This window comes from Diorhabda sublineata, chromosome 7, assembly GCF_026230105.1.
Source record: "Diorhabda sublineata isolate icDioSubl1.1 chromosome 7, icDioSubl1.1, whole genome shotgun sequence".
Lineage (NCBI taxonomy): Eukaryota > Metazoa > Arthropoda > Insecta > Coleoptera > Chrysomelidae > Diorhabda > Diorhabda sublineata.
This window is the reverse complement of record NC_079480.1, coordinates 7369574-7388931: the sequence shown is the minus strand read 5'-3', so window position 1 is coordinate 7388931 and position 19358 is coordinate 7369574. Positions and strand designations below refer to the sequence as shown.

Genomic DNA, 19358 nt, shown 5'->3' with positions numbered 1-19358 from the left:
TTACATTCTGCAATTATAACTTTTGACAATTATTTTGCCTCCTATTATATTTCTAAGAATAATGGCAGATTGAACTTATAGGATTAAAATGACCACTCTGGCACTTCAACTTCCACCATGTAACTTTCAATCTGTTAATTCCAATCGATATATTTGTTGTAGTGTATCTCTGATTTTCAGAACTCTCCATATCAAATAATATAATAGTTGAATCTACGTTATATGCTGAATAATGAAGGAATGATAACAGCTCTTAAGAACGGGAGAGATATTCGTAAAGGCTCCAGTACAGTCTGAAACTGTTAAAAATCCATTATTTGTAGAATTTGTATTCGTTAACCGAGTATTGATTATGAATGGATTGTGATTGTAATAAAAATATCTCCTGAGGAAACTTTCTCGTTATTTTCATGTCATGACTGAGGGGTTGAAATCTGATTCAGATCAGCAGATCTATAATAATATAATAGTGATCATATTCAATTTCTCCGGTTCAATTTTAGCCAGTTTGTTGTTATAACTAAAGCAATATCTGGGTGTCGCTTTCGTATACTAATCTGAGGAATTTAATTACGTACAGTACAAATAATATAGTGATATCTCTACACGAAGTGCATATCAGCCTTCTAGCGATATTACATCGATTTTAGCCGAGTTACAAACTTTTAAATTAGTTTTTTAGACCCAATGGATTTTGCAGATTGGAAATATATTACCTTCATTGTTATTCGATACACGCTCTACTTTCCATTCAGTAAGATACTTACTTTAAATGAAAAATATGAAACTATCACCATCCAGGAAAACCAACTATTATTCAAATTAACGTCATCAACAATATAACATTCATGGAGTCTGATATAACAATAACTCAACGAAATCTAATTCGGTTACTCTGCCCAACAATTCGTAAATTATATTCTGCAACTTTAATAGGAATTCAACATAGCATATTAACTAATAAGTTACTGTAGCTACACGTTTGCATTTTGAACTATTTCGAACAACTCTTAGTCCCCAGACAATTAAAATTGAATATTTAAACATTAAACAAGCTAGAAATGGTCATGTCGCTGATCATGGAAGTGATCTTCTATACAAACAGGAAATAATTTCAACTCAGATTAAATCCCACTGCTCTTTATTCATGAAGTTTGGAATCCTTCTAGTTTTGAACAACTTGTTTGTTTGTATTCTTACCAATAATCACATCGGTCAATATATTGGAATAAAAGTGTTTGAAGAGTTTATTTGGCCAACTGCTAATTCAGTTCCACTTGGGTAAGACAGCGCTATTAGTTATTGGTGAGTAGGATTCAATTTTTAACCTGCTTATACTTAAAGATAAATAATTCCCTAAATTTCGAAACATATATTCAAAACGACGGCATGGCGATATAAAGAAAAGTAATTACTTACTGCGTACTTAAGGAGTCTAGTTTTAAAAAAATTGACGAATTCTTGAATTTAAAAGAGAGAATTATGGTTTATCAGAGTTTAGTGAAAACACTTTTAAGTTATGTAATCATAGGCTGGGGAGGTGCTTCAAAAACACACTATAAAGCACTACAAGTTTCGAATAAATTACTTCTGAACAAGAAGATTTGGTATCCCAATGATAAACTTTTCATTGAAGTTAAAGTATTGGATATCCTTCAAATATATTATATTATATACTCATACATAGCTAGGGAATTAGAAATATACAAAAGTATGTTGCACCCCTTATGAGTGAGAACATGGGACAGAGAAGTTATGAGTGAAAACATGGGACAGAGAAGTTATTTGCACTCATATAACAACCTACCAGATGATTTGAAAAAAGAAAATACACTAAAAAGGTACAATACTGCACTAAAATAGACCAAGAAAAATTCTAAAAGAAGCTTTATGTTATATGGAAAACCTTTTTACTTCACTTTTCTGTTTTGTTTCATTTCTTATATATAACAGTTAACTTAGAGTTTATGAGTGATTATTTAATTGCTTAGATATGAATTTATACAGTTTCTATTTAATGTCCCACCACGTCCCAATAACAATCGATTGTATAGGTCTTTCAAAACGATCCAAACCCAACAAAAGTTGTTCGCGCACTAAGCATTTAGCAGCAAATAGTAGCCTGTTTGGTAACTGGACATGTCACCACCGTTACAGCATTTTTTTGCTTGATGTGTTCGAAAAAATCAGGAAAACCAATCGCAGAAGAAGAACCATCGTTCACCACGACAATGCGAGCTCGAACACATCAGTTCAAACAAAAAGTTTTTGAAAAGTTGAAACATCGAATTGATGAGTAATCTCAAATGAATTACGAGATCAACGTTTTGCTATACCTGAAAAAGCGATTAATGCATTCAAATCTCATGTTCTGGAGGAACGAAATCGGAATGGAGAAAATGATCAATACATCAGCATTGTAAACGTATTACATACGTTTTTTGTGTCAGTTACTATTTGTACAAATTGGGATTCTTTGATAAAATAATGAAGGAATGGATCATGAAGCGAATCAATACAACAAGAATAGAATTGAACCTGACAAACTGTAGAGAGAATTCTGATTAGCTACAGCAATATTAATTTCTGTTTTCATAACTTTTATACAGTGTCCATTACTCAATTTCCTGTATTTCCTCCAAAATTCAGTAATTTTTGTTCAGATGAATCAATATTATTTTATTGTAATGGAAGAGCTGTGGATCACTACAGAAAATACAAAAAAAAATCGCCTGAAGAAGCAAATTATACTGCCAAATTTTCTTTTCAAACAAAAAATTCACTGCATGAAGAATAATTGACTGTGGAGCCAAAACTTCTGGTGCAAACATAGCCGTTCTCAAGAAGATATTAGGCCCACACCAAATGCTAGGCTATGTAAAGCACCGATCCTGTGTCGCTAGAAGAAATAAATGAAATGAGCTATCTCATTTGAACTACTTGCAGCATTTATCAAATTTTTATATGATGAGGGATCATTCCGATATAATTGCTTTGTTTACCCCTAACGCTGCATGTTGTGGCCGCAACAAATTACGTAGCATTGCAACATATCGTTTAGAACTTACGATTACAGTAACACCATCTTCCTTAAAAACGTAAGGCCCAATGATTATTTTTTCGAAACTTCACACCAAATGGTCACTTTTGTAATGTGCAGTGGTTTTTGATGCAGTCCTTTTGGGTTTTCTGCTGCCCAATTGCGACAGTTTTGCTTGTCTGTATGATAGTGCGCTTCATCACTCATCACTAACATAACATCTTCAATGGAAAGAACATCAAGCATTCTCCCACAAAATATTCTCCGTTGTTTGTAATCGCGTTTATGAATCTTCTGTACGATCACAATTTTATAAGGATAAAATTTTAAATCATCGTTCAGGATGCGCTGCAGCGAGCGTCGACACAAGTTCAGAGTTGGAGCGCGACGCCTAGTGGATCGGCGAGGACTTTGAAAAACCTACGCCGTAGCTTCTGGAGTTCATAAATTACTTTTTAAGAAATATTTAACAACTAAACCGTGATGCGCCATTGCTACTGAAACTGGACGCTCTAACCTACAAAACAACCAACCCCCGCCTCTCCGCTCCGCTCGTGTTTTTAGAATTATTGAAAACATATGTAGCAAAATTTGATTTTGAACTCGAAAAATCCAACATATTAATTGAACTTTTCCGATAGTAGGTAGATAGAAAGCACAAAAAATTTGGTGCTATTTACCCAAATGATTGAATTATTGGGACTTAAAAAATATATTTCTAATCATCATTAGCACAGGTCGTTGGTTCAATAGCTAATCGACCATTGGAAAACTTTTTCTATAACTTCCTATAATAGCGACAATTTGTTACAACACTCATTTCCAAATATGAATTGTAGTTGTCACAATTACATTATTGCATGGTATGGTATTTATCTTAACGTGACATCTGATAATAAAAACTAGAAGTAATCAATTATACTAGGACATTATTACGAAAAATGTTAATTTCATAGAATTTTAACAGTGCACAACTTCGATCTACGATCATTCAAATTAACATATCGAAAGGTATTGAGAAAACAAAAACTTTCTTGCAAAGTACAGCACTTATTCTTCTATATTGTTGGAGTAGGAAATATTATATTTTAGTTATTATTACCACCACCATAATATCCACCCCGTAAGGTGAATTTTTATACACGGAATTTATTCATACAATAACACTAAGTACACCCAACTATTCACTAATCACTTAACTGTCTACTAACACTTATAACCAAATACTTATTTAATTCACAACATAATAATTTATTTAAGAAAATCGTTCACTTTTTGATATTCCGTATTCATGATGACATGACATCGAATATGATGATAACATATTTGAGATGTAAGGACTACAGAAAAATTAATTTTTCTTATTAGAACCAAGTTCTATTTTGATTTTATTCTTATTTTGATATTCATGACAAAAGTCTTATCTATTGATTGATATAAATACGCAAATTATCAGTGTCAATATCATATTTTGATAAAGAGTTAAAATTAATCGAAACGTCAATATCTATCTTTCTTATTAAAAATTATTGAAAAAACAAATATTGAAACAGAAGAAACCTAAAGTCAAGGACATTTAGAAACATAAATAATTTTTATTCGACTATGAAATGGCAAGATAGTTAATCAAACAATTAATATCAAGGAACAATCATGAATTATATTCAGGACTCTATCCCTTTTATCATTCAATCTCCCTCAAATATTTCGTTTCACAAAATGAGATGAGTAGTAATCATGAGTAGAAAAATTCTATTAATGTCCCTTTGAATGTAGGACTTAAAAGATTTTTTCGTAGAAGTAAAAATAATCCTGTGAGCTTGGAAACTGTTTCATTACCGAAAAGGACGGAAATCTTACGATTTTATCGTTCCTTCGTTCCACAAAAGAATTTATCTTGTGCTTATTTCGCATACTATCTAAATTGCAGTTGGTCTTTTTCATTTTTTTAAACCTTTTCAGCTGAATGCTATTTTCACACTTTAAGATAAATCTAAAATAGACGGAAATTTCTCCTCGGAGTTAATAAAACTCTCATTTCGTTTAATGAGAGTGTACAGGAAATTGGATCAATTTCATTCAATGGTTTAGAATATATTTGAGCTTTTGAACTAGATGATTAATTCAAATAAATGGAAGTCATTGAGCTGTATCATCAAGTTCATAAAATTATTCTGATTAAGATTGAAATTATAATACGAGGTATGGTTATAAAATAACGAGACTGCGCGCCTAGAGGGCGCCCTAGACGTGTGGGGTAAAAAAAGACTATTGCGTTGTCTATGCACGTTCCAAAACACGTAGCAGTAGAGGTTTAAAACGAACGTGTTTTTTTCTCATGCCGAAAACAATCTATGACGAAAAACAGGAGCAATGTATCAATCTCAAATTTAGCGTTAAATTGAATAAAAACCTTATGGGGACAATTATCTATCTCATGCGCGTGTTTTCGACTGGTGTAAGCTTTGGTGAGGGCTGAGGGAGTACTGAAGATTACCAGCGCCCAGGTGGCCCTATGACTGTTTCAACTCCAAAAACAGTGACCAAAATCAACCAAATTGTGAGTGCAGATCGTCGAATGAGAATCTGGATTATTGCCAATGCTGGAAACATCAATAAATAAACAGTTAGCAAAATTTTACTCGAGGAATCACACATGAGAAAACTCTGTGCGAAGCTGGTGCCAAAAAATTTGACTCCTGACCAAAAGCTCTTGCTTCAACGCGTCTGCTAAGATTTCCTTGAAAGGTTAGAAAGGCTAGAAAAAGATCTGCTTTGAAAGGGACTCGATTTGAATTGATGGAAGCGGTAAAGCAAAAAACGACAAAGCTCCTAAAGGTCCTCACTAAAGAAGACTTTAGTCGGAAGACCAGCTGGAAAAAACGTATGGAAAGATGTATGGCGAGGAGAGGGGAGTATGTTGAAGGAGAGCATTCGAATGTAGAAAAATTTGTATAATAAAACCCTTTTTCGTAACCAGTTTCGTTATTTTTTATGAACTATTCGTGATTAAACAAATTGACAGTATATTTAATACTACTTCTCTCGTTTATGACTTTATCCTTGGAATATGCTCCCACTGAAGTAAAAACCGTTCTTTCTTAGCCGTAAGGTCATAACCATTCCATCTTCATTGACTATTCAGAAAAGCGAAAAATGATAAAGCTGGCCGATATGATGTTGATTCGTGGACACGTTTTGATACCGAATTTGAGAAAAAATCATTAAAGTAGGCGTTTTCAATGTTATCCCATTGCTTCTATACTCGCTGTATACATTAAAGCTAATTAAGTTTTAACTTCACTTGGTAGCAGATTTTTGAGCTTATTGTTTGAGAGTTATATTTCCTATGTGACCAATTTTCTTCAACATTTCTGTACCTACATTTGAACGAGTCAAAAATTCTTGGCACCCTCGTCGCGAGAAACGATAATGCAGTTTTTACCGTTAGCAATCAGTTAATATTAACAAAAATGCTTATTTATACAACAAAGTTTTCATGAGAAATTGATTGAAAAACATATCAATAATTTCATTTATTTAATAATTTTTCCTCATTATTTCTCAACAGTTCTCATAATAATTGGTTTATGAAATGAAAAATGACCTCAAATGGCATTAATTGACGTCTACTGAAGCCGATTTACCTCTATTGTCATTTGATGAACGGAATACATACTGAATTGTTTACTCAAATTTGATACGCCTTGCGCATGACGTCACGCTGGAATCAGAATATTTTCTTGGTCATAATATATCAGAAATAATATCATTGAATTTGATAATTACATAATTTTGCTAATCATATGTCGAATAGTCTCTTATTTCACAGAAAAGAGAGGAAATTATATTCCTTCTGAAGCCGACACCTCACGATCACGTCCAATGCTTCCAGTGTTAGACGCTGGTATAATTGGTCGTATCGTGTGGTCGTTGTGCGCATGTCATTCGGCAAATGTTTTGCTTCCAACGTTGGCCATGGTAAGTCGGTTTTTTGACCCCTGTCAGAGGAAAACCAACTCTTGTTGTTCAACTACACACACTTTTGTCCTCTTGCTGTGAATGCTACGTGTTTTATATGAAAAACCAAAGTTACCAGTATCATCCAGTTTATTTTAAAAGAATTATTTGCGTCATGTAAAAGACTACCGAGGTTCTAATAGACACATAAGTTATCTAGATGAAACATGGTTTGACAGTCAGGATGTACTAAATTTCGGTTAGGTTGACAATAGTAAAAATTGCTGTTTGAATTGGTCATGATCTGAATGAAAATACATTATGATAGTAGACGCTGTATGTGAAGACGGCTTCGTGCCAAATACTATATTAATATTTCCAAAAAAAACTGAAAACTGTGCGGCTGATTATCATTAAGATATGACAGCAAAATTATTTCATAAGTGGTTTAATGAACAGCTTTTACCTAACTTCCACCACAGTCAGTAATCTTTATGGACAACGCATCTTACCATTCGCGGCAACTCGTTAAGATACCGAATAGTATTACTAACAAAGCTGAATTTTCAGCATTTATGTTTGAAAAAAACATTCCTTTTCCTGATAGGGATTGTAAAAAATTACCCAACAAACAAAGAATTGCTACTGATTTTCTTTTCCTTCATGATTAGATTAGGTTTGCTTTGAAATCTCGTTGTTCAGAAAAACAACGAATAGGTTAGGGCTCAGTTCATGTCTAGTACCTTGTTTAATCCAAACTCCCTTACAGTCAGGTACATTTTAGCCGTCTATCTACATTTTATAATTCAATATTAAGTTGTAGCAAGTTAACGAGGTATAATAGTGATTTTTTCCAAGTTCCAGGTAGGACTACAATCAAGTTCATCTGTCTAAATAACGATTACTTTTTGACGGATACTTTCTTGCATAAGATATATATATTTTTGAAAGTATTTATAGAAATAATTTATAAAATAAGAGATCTACGCCTGTGGAAGATCAAACAAAATTGTTGGCAAGGGCTTTTACCAACTGTAATTGATATTGTTAGAATTATACATCCTTGTACCATGATAAATATGCCGTGGGTCATTCATAAAACAAAATTAAAGAAGGAAAGGAATATTAGAGTCATTGATACTCTGCCAAAAAAATAAGACATCAATACCACTGTGAGCAGAGCGGCTTGATGAACGAAATGGTGTATGCTAATGGGATGTTTTGTTGTCTAGTAAAGAATAATTTGATACTCCTTTCACTTACTTATTACATTTGAATAAAAAATTAGAAACTGTTATCAAGAAACAGAATATCTTGTTAAAGCATAATATGTAATAAGGTATTATTTTTCAGGCACGTGTTCGTTCGTTGAAGGTTGCGAATTGGGTGGGAGAAAATCTTTATGAGGGAGGTGAGGTTTAATTGTTTAATAGAGAAGTCTAGAGGAAAGATATGATTTGATTGTCTAGCCAAAAAGTTCGGTTCTCATGTACGAATCTTATTACAAAGACAATATTCATATCCGTATTGAATAGATAAAGGACAAAAATTATTATAAATTCATATTTGATATAGCATTTATATATAAAGTTGTACGAAAGTACAAAATAGAGAACATGGAACTTAATATATAGAATCCTGGTCATCAGCCTAGTTTTTCAAAATTGAAATATGTTATTTTGCTATAAACAACTATTTTTGCTTGTAACTCAACTTACACAGACATCCTGCCCATTTATAACTTTGAAACATACTGGTAACATGTAAAATCAATGAAACGGTAGATTTATAGATAAGGCTTAAGGAACCAGAAGATATCGAAAGAGTAACAGATCCATTTAACTCACAATTTCAGCTGCTAACCCAAACACGAAACAGAAAAAAGGAAACAAAGATGTCGCACTCGAAATAAAGAGACTAACATCAGGAAAGAGACAGGCTCGGGCAAAATAACTTCAATCGACTTAGTCATAAATTAAAGGTGAAACTTAAAGAAGTAAGGGATTCACAATTTGAAGAATACGTTGATAAATTAACAAAAACAGATAATTCCATTTGGAAGCCAATAAAAATTCAAAGAAGTCCAAGATAACAGCTTCACCTGTACGTATAAACGAACATAAACAGTGGGCTACAAGTGACAAAGAAAAAGCAGATTTAGTTGTGAATTATCTCACCACGAGATAGACCAAGAAGTACAGCAAAACTTAGCAACTGCAATAAATACAAGAAGCTCCATAAAAGCATTGACTCCAAGAAGAAGTACACAAGGAAATAAAATTACTAAACCCGAAAAATGCTGAAAGAATTGCCACAAAAAGGGGTAGTCATGCTAACATACATCTACAATGCAAGTCTGAGACTCGGATACTGGACAAAATCATATAAAGCTGCACATATCATATTGATTGGTAAACCACTCAAAGACCCAACCAACGTGTCATCTTGCCATCCAATAAGCCTTCTACTTACAATGTCCAAACTTGAAAAATTACTCCTACATAGAATAACTGAAGACTCACCTCCACCGAATTGGATCCCCTGCCATTAATTTGGATTCCGACAAAACCAATCGACAGTGCAACAAGTACACCGACTCACAAAGAAAATAAATAAAGCCCTGGAAAACAAAGAATACTGCTCTGCTGTTTTCCTTGATATTGGACAGGCTTTTGACAAAATGTGGCATCAAGGGCTGCTATACTATACAAAATTAAAAGAACCCTTCCCTCAAACTACTACTCACATCTGAAATCTTACTTAACAAACAAAACCTTCCAAACAAAAGTTAAGGAGGAAAAATCCGAAAATTATACTATAGCAGCTGGGATGCCACAGGGTAGCGTACTAGGCCAACTATTTTACATACTATATAAATAAGATATACCAGAGACACAATATACAACAACAGGAACTTTTGCTGATGACACAGTCATCCTCTCTACTGATCAAGAACCACAAACAGCAGCAAAAAATCCCCAGGCTCATCTTGACCAATTACAGGAGTGGCTACAAAAATGGAGAATTGAAGTTAATAAAACTAAATCAATAAATGTAACATTCGCGCTACGTAAGGGTACATGCCCGCTAGTTAAGATTAACAATACGGAAATACCTCAAGCAGATAGTGCCAAATACTAAGGAATCCACCTATACAAGAAACTTAACTGGAATCAACACATCAAAAAATAGAAAACAACTTGATATAAAAGCAAGATAATTACATTGGTTGATAGGGAGAGAATCCAAAGTCTCACTTGAAAACAAAGTCCTTATCTACAAATCTGTCATCAAGCCTATATGGACATATCGAATAGAGCTGTGGGGTTGCGCTTCCAAATCTAATAAAAATATTCAGAGATCCCAATCTAAAATACTCCGTCAACTAATAGATGCTCCATGGTATGTAACAAATCAGACCATTCACAGTGCCCAATGTACAAGAATTTATCCCAGAGGATCATCAAATACAACCAAACTACAGAAACCCATCCAAATCCACTACTAGAGGAGTTGTTAACGCCACGAAACGCGAAAAGACTGAGAAAAAGTTGTCCAATATACCTAATATGAGGTAAAAGAGGTTGCATCACTGGATGATCAATTATTTTGAAATTGTTTTTTTTCCGTTGTTTGTGTCGTAGCCTGTTTAGCCGTAATGCAAATAATATATTAATTTACTATTTGGAAATAAAACGTTTGGTAATATGGTATGAAAATTATTTTTTTTACATCTCTTTTTAACAAATTTGGTACTCTTTGTTACTTCTACTCCAGTTTCTGAATAACAATGAACTTGATCCGGGTTAGTTCCTGAACATTCAGATCGCGTTAGCTCGATCATAGTTTCCGAAAAGTTCTTGACTGATCATATACACTAATTGTTTTCACCCTCGAGTTACAAGGGAAAAATGTATCATTTATTGATTCTTCCGCATCATTGCCTTAAATGTAAGTAATTATAATGGTGTTCTTAATTGTTGACGTCAACTGGTCTAAACTCCTATCTCTGTACTTGAAGAGCGAATCGTTGACGCCTAATTCCATAAACTTTGCGCACCATTATTCAATTTATGAATGAAAATATTTGAACCATTATAGCGGGTGTGGGAGAAGTAAATATCCAAAATATATACATTCGAAGCTACTATTGAAACAGCTTAAACGATACACTTTAAAAACAGAAATATTCATGTTTTTGAGCTTTTATCTTAGAACAATCAGAATAAAGAATCGCCCGTGCGTGTCCTCTGCAGTAACTCACCACAACTTCCATTAAAAATGCGTTTGGATCTTCTGTCATTTAAATCACTGTTTATTGTGACAGAACAGATAAGAAATATTCTGTGTTATTGTGTTAGGTTAGTTTGGTTAGGGCAGGTTAAGTTAGATTAGGCTAGGTTAGGTTAGGTTATTGTGTAATGTTCTTTTTTTGTGAGTTTGAAGCCAACGCGTTCTACATGTAATGCAGCGATATATCTTCTGTTTTGTTCTCATTGTCATGATTCATTCGAATTTGTCTCTGATTGGCATTTTTCTGATTATAAATATAACAATGTATCTTGACTACTAATACCTAAATACAACAATACTTAATTAGTTTAACACAATTACATAAGCTCATAAGCTTATTGTCTGATTGCTTCGTATTGTATTAAATTGATAAATTAAAGTGATCAACTATTTCAGTGTACCTGCTCTTTCCTTCAACAATGGAGTCTTTGATATGATTATTTGTTGATAAACTACTTGATAACTTTTTGCTGTTTGAAAGTTGTTAAATTTGATTCTACTACTCAGAACGTTTCTGATCCTTCTCACGTTGCACTGTCTATTATTTGAGTAGAGCTAATAATACTATAATATTTCAATATTAACAACAATATTGTAACAATGAGTACCATTCATTCAAATGAGATAGATCGATCTATCCACAACCGAGCTCCACCTCATTTCACACGTACAGTTAGACAGGTGGATTGGAAGACGTGGAACGATAGAATGGCCGGCTAGATCCCTTGATTCGCTCCTCTCGATCACTTCTTATAGGGTGATTCAAAGTTTAAAGTATATTTCAATAGACCTGAGAATATTGCTGATTTAAAAGTTGGGATAACGGAAGAAATTAATAAAATAACTGAGGTCATACAAAATGAGGTACGAGAATTCCAAAATCTTTGATGATAGGAGTGATAATCAACATCTTCTTTGGTAACTAGTGTTTTGTTAAATATTCTACCAGTACTGACATATTTATAATCTTTCTCATCCCTCTTAGCTTTCCCTCTTCACGAATTTGTCTCTGTTGCTCCTTAAACATCTTTCATCAATAATCTTCTAATCCTGCTTCGTCTATAGATCTGCTTTTGTGTGTCAAATGGAGTTTTCTCTATCATACACTCAATTCCACATTGTGACCCTTTTCTCCACGTTACTGCTGATTCGTCTTTTGAATTAGAACGCTTTTTAACCGTTAAGACGATAATGTAGGAAGATATCACTCTATCTCCTGCCATTATTCTTATTTCAATCTATCGTCATCAGCTTCTGGGAAATATTATTATCATCATATTATTTATCACCAGATTTACCATAAGCAAACTTCAATTCACCTATCAAAGATCTGTGTCATTGAAAATGAGGCTGTTAATTGTTCATAAGTATATTTTTTCAAGAAAAGAGTAAGCAACCATTTCTATAAATGAATACTAACATTAATTGGAAATATATTTATTATAGAATATTATAGAGTAGGAGTTTTTTCTTCTCACAAACAAAATTGGTGTTAATTGGTAACCTCCTTCTTCTGTCCATATAAGAAAATTCTCTTTTCTATTGTAGGTTCAGCTTCGAAATTAAAGTTTTAAACGAAATTGAATGACGTCAAGTATACATTCCAAAAGCTAACGTGAATTCAATTAATGAAAAAAAATTGTTGATTAAACTTTCACTGCTAAAGTTAGCTTATTAACGTCAAACGGGAAATTTCTTTTTCTCCGAGGAAACTTCCGGAAGTATTCAACGACCTATTAACCATCGTAAATCTTCTTAACAACGCTGTTGCCCCAAATAAAAAATACGGTATAGTTTGTAAAACCAGTTTTATACTGAAATGACTTTTTTTACACTGGAGTATACAATCTAGTATGTATTTTATGACTAGAAGAATGGAATCTTGGAACTGTATCACTTAATTGAGTCAATCTACTGACTAAATTAACTTCTACAGCGGCTATAACGAATTGTGTAGGAGAAAATGAGATCTGCAAACAATTTAGAGGTTTCAGCTTATGCTTATGGTTGAATTCGACCTTCAATGTCCCATAATATATAGGTATATATGTATATTGATCCAGTTACTATGGATATACCGGAATTACGAACTTCTGGATTCAAATTAAATCCGCTGTATATTAAAAGCGGCTCATGCAATGGAATATGAAATAAATGTTTAGGCAATCGTAACGTCGACTTTAGTCAAACAAAAAACTTCGATAATTCGATCTCAACATTTGTTCAAACTGTTCTGATTTAGTTGCTTGTGGTGTCAATAAACAGCTGCCGTACCTGGAAGACCATTCGATAATATCTGGTGTCTTGTCCCATCTACAATTTAATTCAATAAATTTCCTTCTTAACTTAGCAACTAGCTGTATACTCGACTTCTATATCACCTATAAGGATGAGAAATTTCAGAAAAAGCAAATAATTTTCAAAAAAATGATACCTTGCTTTAGAGTGTTAAATTTTATTTTCTTGAGTGATAGTCGCTGTTAAGCAACTATACCCAGATCTCAATCTACAGTCATTTGAAGGAAGGGTTCTTTTATGATCAACATGACATCTTATTTACTTTTATATTATTATCTACAAAATTTTAGACAATGGAAGAAGAAGACTTGTGCTTCGTAAGTGAGGATATTCAATAGGTCTGGAAATTTTAGGTAATGCAACTACAAAGGCATGTTATTAGATATTTGCTCAATACATTCAATAAATATGTTACACTCATTTTGTTGAAATAGATAATGTTCCAATTTTCCAAAATCTATGAAATTAGCAAATTGGAATCACGAACCAGATAATATAGAGGCACCTCTTATACAGGTTGTTTCAAAAAAAGGTGCTCCGTCTCTAGGATTGATAGAATCTACAAACTTTTTACGATTTTGCGGCAACTACTGAGAGCATTGTCTTGTAATTCTATACGAATATATTTTGTAAGCTGATAGATCCAAAGAGTTTTTTTTTATGTCTGACTCTCATAGAGGGCGCTAGTTTCACGGTTCGTAGTAGTATTGGACATAACTTTTTCAATATTAGATTTATTGAGCAAAATTCATTTAATTATACACTAAACTGGTACTCTTGGTGAAACTCGATACTATGTACCATTTTCAGAATAACTTGATTTGAAAATTAAGAATTGACGCTATAAAGTAATGAATAATGTATCAATTAAACAAAAAATCACGATATGAAAATTTGAGAAAAGACTGATAAGTTAAAATAGAGTTCAATTAGAGTAGGTGTTCAAAATGTCTACAGTTTGCACGAATCCATTAATCTTCTAAACGGTTGGGAGACAGCTATGAGGTTATTAAAGTAACGTCAAATTCTTGAGGTACATTTAGCATGGCATGTAGCATAAGCTTTTTATTTTTTAAATCGCTTGACCAAGAAGGCCAATGAATCGGAGCTTATGCACCTCCACCAATCCATCTATTCAGAAAATGATTCTTCAACCAATTACGACACCTTATATCAAAGTGCGGTAGAGCTCCATGAAAAATAGAAATCTTGGCTTGTTTAGTATTAAATCTTCTAATATCTCGAATAAATGATTGTAATGTTTGGCAAAAATCTACTCTAAATGGTAGATCGTCGGACAAGAGCTTTTAGACTTGTGTGTAATGAAAAAGATGTAGGTATTGCTCTTTAAGTATCCTAGTAGTGGTAGTAGTTGAAGAAGATGTATTTGTTTGGCTCTTGTTGTTCTTCACCTACCAGAAATTATTTATTCAATTCTCACATTCATAGTTTCTCGACAACGTCGTCCAATGGTTCTAATGTACACACCTGCACTAATGTTTCCTAAGCACTTGCTTAAACATTTATACCGACATCGGTTTCACACCGTAATTTTCAAATCAAAATATTTCTAAAACAGTACCCAGTATCGAGTTCTATGAAGCGTACCTTTTTGGTGTAAAATTAAATGATGTTCAAGTTCGCCTGAGATTTTCCTGAATAAATCTAATATTAAAAAAGTTATGAGGTACGAACAGTACGAACCGTGTAACTAACGCTCTCTATAACAGTCAGACATAGAAACAAATTCATTAGATGTATCAGCTTCCAAAACATATTTCTATAAAATTTCAATACAACTACAAAATACTACAAAATGTGTATAATTTTTTTTCTTCAACGCCCTTTATCTTGAATACGGATGGCGTAATGAAAATTTTCTACTGAACAAAACCCAAATATTTTTCAGTTTTCTATTTATCCCAGAGACAGGATCACCTATGTTTTAAACACCGCGTATAAATCGATTAAAATGTCAGAGATTAGGAGAACGAAGATATCATCTGCGATAAAGCACCATCCAATTAGTGATAGGAATGAAGGACGTCGAGAAGGCAAAGTAGAATACTCGCAAATCAAAACATTGTCTGTTACACCTAGTTATAAAAATAGATATGGAACTACATAATACAAATTTATAGCTCCAAAAATCAGAGAGTATCGTAATTAGAGCAAACAAAATAGTTAATAGATCACTTTAGATTTGGAATAAGCAGATATAGACGTTTTGTCACATACTAAAAGAAATCTAGCATATGTGTATGGATAACTAGGTAAATTACGAGCGTATATGCAAAACAAGCCAGATTAATATGAATTAAAAGTTTGAATTTTGGCAGGATACTGAAATGCATTTGTAACAGATATGAAAGCTCACTTAATTAAGAACATAGTCCTCAACATTTTGTCATATATGGAAAATTTTCTTTTGAGTGAATACAAAGTTCAGAGATACGAAACGATATAATCCTTTGAACTACATACTATTTTTGCTATGAGAAATATTTTTTGTTGTGCTACAAGTGTATCACTAAGAACAAAGTTTTCCTCTTTGTACTTTAGTGTATTTTTGTGCACGAATAATTTAGGACAAAAACCAAGATCAAAGATTTGATTCAGATTCAAACATATGTCCGAAAAATACACAATAAAACTGTAGATTTAATGGATGCTCTTTTAGAAAAAGACTAATATTTTGTGGCAATGAAATTTTGCTTTCAATACACTATAAGCAAACCAAAAGTGCTGTAGATAGATAACATGAACTAGATGAGAAAATCAGTGAAAAATCAAATAGGTGAGTCATGTCTACATTTAGTCATTTTTCCGATATTGGCGGTACAAATGCATACAAACCTTGAAGAACCGTGAATCCAGACCTTCAAGTGTATTGACTTGATGAGACACCAGAATATTTCTACTTTCCCAGGGAAACGAGATGGAATATAAAAATATAGTTCGTCGATATCTAAACAAATACGAGAGTGATTTGACGGAAGGGTGACTTAATTGCATTTTCGCGATGATTCGTAATTGTAGATAAGTGATTGCTTTTGAAAGAACTTAAGACAGCGAATTAAGTTATACTGAATATTCAACCGAATGAGGACTTGCGTCCTCCCAGTCCTAACTTATAGCGCGGAGACCCCGACCCCTTTATGTCCTTTACAATTGTTCTCTCTTTTAGACTGTCGAATGCTTGTTTGAAGTCGATGAAAAGCATTCGCATATTAATGCTGTGCACATAGCTTTTTTCAATAATTTCTTTAATTGTATGTATCGTATCTACTGTTGATTTTCCTTGTCAAAACCTTTTTGATATCCCCCTATTTCTGGTTCCACTACATTTTTCTTTTATCTTTCATTTATTAATGTTGTTTCTATTTTGTATACGGTATCAAGCAAACTAATATCCTTATAATTGTTACATATGTTGAAATTTCCTCCTTGGGATTGGCATACTCTTTCAATGATCTTGAATATTTTGTATCTTGGGTTATCTTCTTTTATTAGTTTACTCACTATTTCGTCCGGTCCTCCTATTTTATAGTATTTCATTCTGTTTATCATTGTATCATTGTCACTTACATCATATCCTTAGTATTCACTGTCTTCTTCGTTAATAATTTTTTGAAATACTGACTCCTTTCTTTGATTAATTTTTGGTTTAATATTGTAGTGAATTATTTGTTTAACGTTTTTACTGAAAAAATTTTTCAACAACTAATTTCATGCAGCCTCAATTATTGTCCATGAGATGTAGACATCATTTTGATAGAAAAATTTCAAAACATTCCATGTTTCTATCAATAACGTAAGTTTTTACTTCAGCCAAAATATCTAAAAATATTTAGTAAATTACAGAATGCTTACTAGACCACATAACTCCTAAAGTAGTACAATAATCGAAAGTACGATGAATTATTCCGATGGAGGAATTCACAACTCCATGACAAAGCACTCATCTTTATAAAATCTGAGAGGGCGAAACTCACAACTTTCTCCTTATATAGTTGTTAAAAGTGTTTAGTTCTTCGAAATAAGTTCTGTAGTATATGAGGTATTGGAACTGAAACAATTAGTTTCTATGCCTCACGTGAGTTTTGGAAAAAGTGAGTTAAGAGCTTTCACAATAAAGCCGACGATATATAATATTTGAATCAGATAATTACTCAACTTTTGAGGGGTTGAATGCTTGATCGGAAATAAATATCTACTATTAAAGGAGCATGTCCAAATCCAACATATGGTTCATACTGCTTTTATTTGAAAATACATAAAAAACTTCTAGATTTCTATAAAATCACCCAGTTTTGATTTTGTTTAGTATGATGGTTGTTACATTGAATTCAGTTTGTTTCATTCCGACACTTTGATACCCACCTTTCTGGAAGCTATGAATAATGAAGTTGAAATGGGAGGATTTTGTTTTTTCTCCTTTTCAGATGATCCTTTCATACTATTTCTCTCATTGATTTCCAGCTACGTTTATTCCCAATACGAATCGATGAGAGAAATTCTGAGAATTAGAAATTATAAGTATAAGTTACTTATTTCCTTGTTTCAGAGCTACACAGATGTATATCGCCATTTTTCCTAGCCTACCAAGAACAGAAACTCCTAATCTGATACAAGGGTGCATTTAAAATCAGAATATATGTCAAAAACGATATTTGGGGTAAGTTTTCATTTGATTTTGTTCCGAATTTTTTATAAAAAGTGGATGAGTATATTTGAAATATTGAATTCTTCTTAATAATTAGTATAATTGCAGAATAAATAAATAAAAATTAATCTATTACTACGAGAAAAGTAGTAACTATTATTGATAAATCTATGAGTGTGGAGAATTATCTAATATACGATTGATATAAGTTATAACGTTCAGTACCTCCTCTTTCCTTTCAGAATAGATTTGCAAATTTGAGGTATAATAGTCATTATTACTCTTCATATTATTCACATCACACAGTATGTTTCAGAATGTTATGCCATATCAAAATTTCATTTTTTCAAATGAAAAACCCTATATTCTATTTGGAATCAGCCTTTCCTAATACAAAAAGTTACCAACAATTTCCCATAAAAATCCCAACACACTCAATACCCTCTACAATGTGAGAAAAATTCAAGAATGAAAATCTGTAACTACCAAACAATCGAATAGTAAATAAAATTCTGAAAAATCGTTTATTTTGTTAATATTCATTTAATCTGATACAAGTTGAATCAAATTACAAATACATTATTTTCTCGGTTTTTCCAAATGAATCTTCCTGTATTTTTTGTTATTATCAAAAAGTACTACTAACATACTTTCTATAGAACCAACATTCCCATTCTTGAAATATTATGATTTTTCAGTTCAAAACAATGATTATATTCAACATTAGAAATACTTTCCATTCTATTTGTTCTATTTTTCATATAAACATGATACAAATTTTCACGACGCAATTTTGTGAATAGTGTTATGTATGGTAATGTATTCTACTATTAAATTGATGGAACTGAGTCAAGAGTCGACAAATAAATGTCTTTTTGACGGAAACAATAATTTGATATATTATAAACTCACCGGCAAAACCTCTACCAGATGGATCGTTAGCTCTGCCCTGCGATTATTAACAATTTCTTAATGAACTTTCTTATAAACCTGTTTTTATTAGCTTCACTTGATATGAGCTGAAATATCAGTCTCTGTGATACTCTTTCGTTAATACAATTGAAATTAACATTGTACAACTTCACCCAGAATTAATTTCAA

The 19358-nt window shown here is 32.6% G+C and overlaps 1 protein-coding gene across 2 annotated transcripts in view; it reads left to right on the top strand.

The window, feature by feature from the left end:
* LOC130446916 (connectin-like) overlaps window positions 1-19358 on the top strand; it is a 475789-nt gene that overhangs the window by 254931 nt on the left and 201500 nt on the right. For both annotated transcript variants that reach the window (XM_056783437.1, XM_056783438.1), the window contains one exon: window positions 18159-18269. In XM_056783437.1, coding sequence (XP_056639415.1) covers window positions 18249-18269 — 21 coding nt within the window. In that variant the 5' untranslated portion in view covers window positions 18159-18248. The remainder of the gene's footprint in view (window positions 1-18158; window positions 18270-19358) is intronic.